General features: G+C 61.3%; 1 protein-coding gene across 3 annotated transcripts; it reads right to left on the bottom strand.

Annotated features, from left to right (window-relative positions):
• Window positions 1-1292: 1292 nt before the first annotated feature.
• Window positions 1293-7192, bottom strand: CABP2 (calcium binding protein 2). 3 transcript variants are annotated; one of them, XM_007505662.3, is made up of 7 exons: window positions 6950-7192; window positions 5991-6250; window positions 3644-3674; window positions 3194-3328; window positions 2235-2344; window positions 1968-2115; window positions 1293-1617 (listed from the first exon to the last, which is right to left on the bottom strand). In XM_007505662.3, the coding sequence occupies exons 2-7, from the start codon at window positions 6183-6185 to the stop codon at window positions 1592-1594; spliced, it is 645 nt and encodes a 214-aa protein (XP_007505724.1). In that variant the 5' UTR covers window positions 6186-6250; window positions 6950-7192; the 3' UTR covers window positions 1293-1591. The 3 variants fall into 3 exon arrangements, with proteins under 3 accessions (XP_007505724.1, XP_056657182.1, XP_056657183.1); XM_056801204.1 differs by having other exon boundaries at window positions 1293-2115; XM_056801205.1 differs by having other exon boundaries at window positions 1293-2115; window positions 5991-6242.
• Window positions 7193-7565: the final 373 nt, after the last annotated feature.

The following is a 7565-nucleotide window of genomic DNA, read 5'->3' as shown; positions in this document are numbered from 1 at the left end:
GTGTCCTTGTTAGCATCTGGGTGGGTGGGGGAGATTAGAGAGAGGAAAATAATGATCTCAGGCCCAGAGAACCGGGAGACAAACATAACTGCCCTGTGCGCTTCCAATGCCAAACTGCCCTTTTGGGGAACAAATAACTTTGAAAAAAAACGATCCTTACTTTCTGTCCGAGAAACTATACTGTGTATTCGTTCCAAGGCAGAAGAGCAGCAGGGGCTAAGCGGTGGGAGCCAAATGAGTTAGATTTGAACCCAGGACCTCCCATCTCTAGGTGTGGCTCTTAATCTGCTGAGCCAATTTAGAGGTGGACTTGCCCTTTTCCTAGGCACGCCTTAGGTCTGTCTGAATGCCCTTCATGGACTGAATTCACACTTGGAGAGAGAAATAATGGGGAGGTGCTGGAGAAATTGGAGAGAAGCTTCAGCCCAATTCCCCCTGGCACTACCTACTGCCTGAAAGGCAGGCTGGGGAAATCTCCTAATTAGGGAAGATTAAGGATTAATGGGGATTTTCTAGAATGAGGGATGCCAAGACCTGTCCTAGCCAGCACTGGCACCTCCTGCTTTCGGGTCGAACTCCGTGTTTGGCAGAAAGCAGGAAGATGGGGCCACACCAGGAATGAACGGGTCGGCGTTGCGGAGGATGTCTTACCTTGCGTCCTGGTCTCCATCCCAGGAGTCCAACTCCTCCACGGACAGGGCTCTGAGCTTCCCCAACCTGTGTCCCTGCCAGTGGCCAGCACATAGTAGGCGCTTCATAAGTGTGCGATTACACAAGGGCACTACAGCCCGCCTTATAAACAAGGGGCACTTGGGATGGCATCCGTATTTGTCTTTGAACTTGGGAAGGCCAGAGCCAAAGGGGTCTCCCCTTGTAGAGCTGGATCCCAGAGACAGGAGGGAGCCTCCACCTCCATCTAGCAGGTGTCCACGGGTTCTAGATTTGGGGCAACCGGAGTCTGGTTTGGTAAAAGGAGCTCAAGGAGGGGTAGAGCCAGTGCAAGGGACGTTTGTCAAAGATCACTTTGGGGGGCAGCTAGGTGGCTCAGCGGGGAGAGAGCCAGGCCTGGAGACAGGAAACACTTTCTCGCCGTGTGACCCTGGGCCAGTCACTTGGCTCCAAATGGCCTGGCTCATACTATTCTTTTGCCTTGAAATCGCCATTTAGTGCCAATTCGGAGGCCGAAGGGAACGGCTTGTTTTTTAAAGGTCGTTCATTCTTGGCCTCACTCGGCTTTTTCCCAGCTGAAGCCTTGAGCAGTCACTCTCCAAAGAAGGGGCAAAAGTCCCATGTGGTCAGACGTCCAGAAACTTTATTGTCCTCAAGGAGAAGGCCAGGGCGAGGGAGGGACAGCCCAGGGCCCCCCGGGGCAGGGAGCCCGGGGGGAGCCTTGTTGGGGAATGGCTAGGACGAGAGGTTCGAGAGGGAGAATCGGGGCTCACCGTACATGCACAGCTTAAAGGAAAGGAGTGAGGAGGCGAGGGGGAGCGGTGGGAGGGGCACCCCGGGAGCGGATGGCGGGGTTCCAGGGTCGATGGCTGAGCTGGCATCCCGGTGCTGGAGCGGCTGCCGTCGGGGCTCTGCCGGCCGGTCAGCGGGACATCATCCGTACAAACTCTGTAGGGGCAGGGCCCGCGGTTGGGGAGCTTCTGGGGCTCACCTACACCCAGCTCTGATCTGGAGGGTCCCTCCCCAAAGCCTCCTCGGGAACTAGCTTACCCCGGCCAGGCTAGGCTGGAAGCAGCCCAACCCCTGGGTTGAGGAGGGAAGAGAAGGTAGAGACTTGGGCTCTGGAGCTGACCGGTGACCTTGGCCAAGTCCTTTCCTGCTCACTGGGCCTGGGGTCCCCGTGCCCACAGTGAGAGGCTCAGCCTAGACCTTTGAGGCTCCTGCCAGTCCCTGGGGGTCCCAGCTTTCCTGGGGGAGTCCTGGGAGGGGAAGGAGGGGCGTCCCGGCCCAGGCGGTACCTTCAAAGTCGATGAGTCCATCCCCGTTGAGGTCAATGTCATGCAGGATCTCATCCACCTCCCGCTGGCTGAGCCGCTCCCCCAGCAGGGCCTTCAGGGCTGCCCGCAGCTCCCCCAGACTGATCTGGCCGTCTCCGTTGGTGTCAAACTGGGGAGCCCCCCAAGGACCGTCCTCAGCCGCGGAGCCGGCCCCGCCCGAGCAGCCCTTCCCCGGGTCACGCCTGGCCCCAGAGCCCCCCCTCATGCCCCCTGGCTGCCCGGCTTCACCTCCCGGAAGGCGTCCCGCAGCTCCCTGACTCCGATCATGTCCGCCGTCTCTGCCAGCATCTTGGGGCCCATCAGCTCGACGAAGTCTTCAAAATCCACCTTCCCGCCACCTGGCAGCCAAGGCAAGCAGAGAGCTGGCCCCTCCCCCAAAGAAGACTCCCCTAGCGGGGACCTACCCAGGAGCCTCTCCGTGCTGTGCCCTCGCCCAGGCCTGGCACGGTGCCCGGCGCTTTCTTCTCCTCCGCTGGGATTTCCTCCCATGAAAAACCAGCTCCCTCTGCCAATGCACACGGAGTCTCTTTTGAGCCTCCGAGCTGTCTGGGCCACTGGCAAGGCTCTGCGGCATGCCCAGGACCCTCCACCCAAGACATGCCAGGCGAGGCCGCGTGCCGCCCAAGCTGGCAGCCCGGCACACCCATGGCAGCTTCCGACTCGGTCATTGGCTCCCGGGGGCGGTGACTGTGCCCGGATCTGGGCTCTCTCATCTGATGCTGACCGTGGGAGAGGGCTGGCTTCACGGGCAGGAGCGAGGATGGCCAGCGCCAGTGCTTTACGAGGCCTCCTTTCATCCTCACCACCCGAGAGTGGGGCTGCTTATGGGGCAGATGAGGAAATGGAGGCACACAGCCCTGAAGTCGAGCTAGGACGCGCCTGAGGTCGGATTTGAACCCGTCACCCGCAGGCCCTGTGCCCTGGCTACGATGCCAGCGAGGGGGCGTCTCTGGCCCATGGAGCCACGTGCGTGCTCCTCCTTGGGTGGGCGCCCTCTCCACCACGGAGGAAGATGGCCCCAGGGGCCTTAAGAAAGGTATGAGGTCTTGGGCAGGGTTGGCCATTGAATGGACGGTCCCAAGAGATCCATTTTTCAAGGGGAGTCTTGGGGGTCCCTGCAGCAAGGAGGGGGAGCCTGAGGGTCCTGGGTCAGGGCTCAGGTCCCTCGAGGGGGGCCAGAGGCTTACTGATCTGCTGGGAGATCTCAATGAGCTCCATCTCCGTGGGCATGTAGCCCAGAGTGCGCATGCAGGCCCCCAGCTCCCGGTAGCCGATGTAGCCGTCTCGGTCCCGGTCAAACTCCTGGAAAGCGGTCTGTAGCTCTAGGGGAGGGACCATGTGAGTGTCTCCCCATTGTGAGTCTCTCCCACATCCCCTCCGCCCGGCATCGGCCTCCCACCCCACCTTTGCCCCCTATAGCAGTCCTCCAGATGGTGCTTAGACCCCGGGCCTTCAGGTCCCTCCTTCTGGCCCCCATCCCCCCCAGCCCGAACCCCAACTTACAAGAATTCTGGGTGTAGGAACTAGGGCTGAAACGGGGACAGGGAAAGCTTAAAGGAATAGGAGGCCTGCGGTGGGCGGGATGGAGGTAGCCAAGGGGGCATGGGAGGACACTGGGTCACCCTGGTCCCTTTTACCTTCTATCTCTTCTGGGCGAAGCTCTCTGTCCTGGGGGGAGACAGAGCCAGGTTAGGGGCCAGGGGCTCCCCAGGCCACCGCCCTTCACCTTTCTGTCCCGCTCCCCCTCCCCACCCTTTGTCCTTCTCCCTGGTGCCCTCCTGGGCATGGCCACAGGCTCCCTCTGTCTGAAGGCTTGGGCTGAGCCCAAACCCTGCGCTATTCGGGTTCCCTTGAGGCCAGGCTGGGGCGGGGGACAGATTGCTGGGGCTCCCCCTCAGGCCTTCTGCTCAGGGGCGCCCCCTTTCCCAAACGTGTCCCCCTTCTTCACTTCTCTCTCCTCTGAGAGCTCAAGTCTTGGGGCTTCCTGGGCTTCTTTCCTCAGGTCTCCACCAAAGCTCGTTCATTTTGGCAGATGCTTCCTCAAGCACAGAGCGTCCTGCTGGCTCCTAGCCTCCGAGGGTCTCCTAGCGGCCTCATCCCTCCGCCCCGGCCGCTCTCGGTCCCTCCTTTGGTCCTACCAGAGGCTTGAGCCTAGGCTAGAGTCCTCGACTGGCGGCGGGGATCAGGGAGAGGAACTATGAGGCAGGAGCAGCCTGGGAGATCCAGGGCGAGAGGAGAGCAGGGGGCAGACCAGGACAAAGGGGGCAGGCATGTGGCAGGAAGTACATACGATCTGGGTGGCTGCGATGCTGGGCCGGAGGAAGATACAGGCTGGGCCCACCAGGCCGTTAAGCACTGAATAGGCTTGGGCCTGGGGCTCAGAAGCCACTCCCTGCTCCTCGGGGACTGGGCTGTGGCAGAAGCCCCCAGAGGAGCCCAGCCGGGGCCAGCGGTCCTATGGCAGGCAAAGCAGGCAATGAGAGGGCTGGCATGGGCAGACCCTGCAAGGTGGGATCTGAGGGACGCTGGGCTGGCCCGGGGTGCCCAGAAAAGGGGCCCGTCCTGGCCCGTCCCTGAGGCTGGGCCTGGAATGTATGTATGCAGATGTTTCCTGGGAGGGGAAGGAAGGCCAGCTCTCTGTCAAAGGTGGCCAGGGAGAGCCGGGAGCAGCCAGAAGACGGGCATCCCTCCCATGGGCATCCTGGCATTGGGGACGAGGGTGGGAGAGCCTGAGCTCAGAGGCCAGCGGCAAAGCCAGGCCGGGGAGGAGGGAATGGAGTGGGTAGAGGGCTTTGCCACAGTCTGGGGGGAGAATGGGGGCATTCATTGACAGCTGTGCCAGTCTTGCCCTGTGGGCATTCTGGCATTCTACAGGCTGGAAGCGACCTTAGAACACGGAAAACGTTAGGGATCTTAGAGCTTAGAACACAGAACATCAGCTGGGAGGGTACTTAGAACCCAGAGCCAAATGCCCCAGCCAGAAGGACCAGCCCAGAAGGGAGGGCCTTGATTTGACTGTCGTGCTCCGCAGGGCACCCAATCTGCCTGGCACGCCCCACGAGTAGCCTTCCTCATAGGCCTCCACCCGAGCACAGCACCCGCTGCCCGAGAGCCTCTGCTGCCCCTACTGTCCAGTGCCCAGCTCGCCTTCATCCCCTTGGCCTGGCCCTCCCTCCACGGCCCCGTCCCCAGACCCTCCTCCCATACCTTGAGCGCCCTGCGCCGGGGGCGTTTGGCACAATTTCCCATGAGCCCCAGGACCATGCCAGGCCCCAGGGTCCCGAGAAGAAGTGGGTGAGCCTGGCCTCGGGCCAGTTGGGTCCAGTGAACTCAGCTTGTTCCCTCTGGTGTCCCCAGCTCCCGGGTTGTGAGCGCTTTAGGAGATTTTCCCAGGGTTTTGTTGGGAAAGATTGGGGGCAGGTGGGCGGCAACAGGCCCCGGCACAGGGGCTGGGGCCCTAATCCTAGGATTATCTCTGTCTTCAAGTGGATGGGGGCAAGGCGACCCTGGGGGAGCAGCCTGGGGTCCCCTGGGAGCCTCTGCTCCTCTGTGCCCCCTCCCTGCCAGGAGTCCCTGGGGCACCCTCCTCTGGAGTTCCCTCCCCCTTACCCATTCTCATCCTTAATCTCTCCACAATCTATTGAGATTTAAGTCTTCCCCAGAGCTGGGGGCTGCCTCCCCCGTGGACAGCCGTGCCCTGGCTCAGTTGGGGAGGGAGAGGGACAATCTGGAGGCTGGGAAGCACCAATGAGGAGGGTTTCCAGCAATAGAGGGCTGGGACCCCTGCTCCCATCCGCTCTTCCTTGGCCTGGAGCTGGCAGAGAGCCTAGAGCTCTCCCCTCCTCTCCAGCAAGGGACTTGGGCAACGAGGGCAAGAGAAGGGATGCCCATCTCTGGCAGCCCTCAGCCATCTCTGGCCTCCATCACGGAGGGCTCCCAAGAGTGGGCTCCCCTTCAGACACGAGCCTTCTCTCCCCTCCTCACCGGCCCGTAAGCAGCCTCAATCTGGGCAACAAGCTCTTCGGAGTCCTGGAGCCCGGGCTCTCCAGGATTGAGCGAGGGGCTGGCATCCGGCGTTCCTTTGGTCCCCAGGTCCTGGGGTCCCTGGTTCGTCGGTGCCCTGCTGGGCCCGGGGTCTTCCTCAGGAGCCGTTGAGTGATGGTCCCGAGTCTGGGCCATGGGTTCCCTGGGCTGGGGCTGCCTCTGGAGGCAATGCTTCTCTTGGTCTTTGGTCCTCTGAGGGCCTCCATGAAAAGGAAGGTGCTTTCAGTGGCCCCACCCCCACTCTTTGCCCACAGCCTGACCCACGTGGCTCTCTGGTCATTCTTGCCCCTCAGGCTTGCTGCCCCCCTCCATTGTCCCCTCGGGTTCTAGGATACGTCCAACGCTGGAGCCTGGGAAGGGAAACCCCTCCAGTCTCTTGAATTATCTATCCCACCTGCTCTGAGCCCCCCAGAGTCCCCCCCTCCGACCTCCAGAGCCTCTAGGCAAGACTCCCAATGGCCTGGAGTCCTGCCCAGTTCTTTGACCCCCCACTCTGCTTCTTCACTGGCTAGTTTACACATTCGGAGCCCTAGACCCAAGAGCACAGGCCTCTGGGAAGGGGGAGTGAGTGGGGTTGGAGGAGGAAGGAGAAGAGGAACAGGGGCGATGATGGGCTCCCCTTGACCCTCCCATGTGGGCAGAACCCAGTCCTACCCTGGGAGTATGACAGTTCCAACCAGCAGTTGGCCTGAACCAGGGCCCGACAGCCCCTGGCTGCCCCTGGCTGCCCCTGCGCCTGGCCTTTTGCCTCCTCCTTCCTCAGGTTCCTAACCCCATGTTCACACCTCTCCCTTTGCTTCCCACAAGCCATAGCCAGCCGCTTCCCTTTGGAGGCTCCTGGCTCCTTCCCCCATTGTCCTCCCGTTGTCCCCCCTCCCTCCGTGCCCAGCCCCTCTCACCGGCCTGCCTAGGTTCTGGGTCCTCCTCGCCGCTGGACAGAATGAGGTCAATGTGCCTCAGGCCCAACCTAACACCAGACCCCTCTCATGTTTTATTCACCGGCCCTTTGTCACAGGGAACCAGATCCCCTCTCCAGCCTCGCTGCCACCTGAGCTAGGTTCCGCCTGCCCTTGCTGGGCCTGCCCCCATCCCAGGTCCGGGACCTGCAATCAGGCAGCTTCTCCTGCCTTCACCAGCACTCCCTTACCATACTGCTGGGGCTGGGAGCAGGGAGGAGGCGGCTCCTCCCCCACCTTGGGGTGATAAAGGCTCCAGAAAGGGTTGCAAATGGAATCGCCTTCACTCAATAGCTGTGTTTTCCTACAAGATGTGGGATCAATGAACTGTTTTCCACACAGCCGGGATATCTGTTCGCTTGTTCATTCATGCATTCACACGGCAGAGCCAGAAAGCAGCAGGGCCTCGGGACCCCTACGGGGCCACTGGGCTCAGTTCTGGGCCTCCCAAGTGTCCCAATTGACAAACACCAGAGGAAGGTGATCAGGCCAGTGGACAGGCTGCAGGGCATTCAGGCTTCATGAGAATCAATGAAAGAAACTGAGAAAGTTTAACCTG

This window comes from Monodelphis domestica, chromosome 6, assembly GCF_027887165.1.
Source record: "Monodelphis domestica isolate mMonDom1 chromosome 6, mMonDom1.pri, whole genome shotgun sequence".
Classification (NCBI taxonomy): domain Eukaryota; kingdom Metazoa; phylum Chordata; class Mammalia; order Didelphimorphia; family Didelphidae; genus Monodelphis; species Monodelphis domestica.
The sequence above is the reverse complement of the archived record's forward strand: the minus strand, read 5'-3'. Positions and strand labels throughout refer to the sequence as shown.

Bases quoted from the DNA above. Each gene is read 5' to 3' on its own strand.
- CABP2 (XM_056801204.1), bottom strand. From the start codon at position 6,185: ATGGCCCAGACTCGGGACCATCACTCAACGGCTCCTGAGGAAGACCCC. The intron at 3,329-3,643 runs GTAAAAGGGACC...TCCCTCCCCTAG, and splicing joins TCGCCCAGAAGAGATAGAAG to AGCTACAGACCGCTTTCCAG. The intron at 2,116-2,234 runs GTGAAGCCGGGC...GGGGCTCCCCAG, and splicing joins TGCGGGACGCCTTCCGGGAG to TTTGACACCAACGGAGACGG.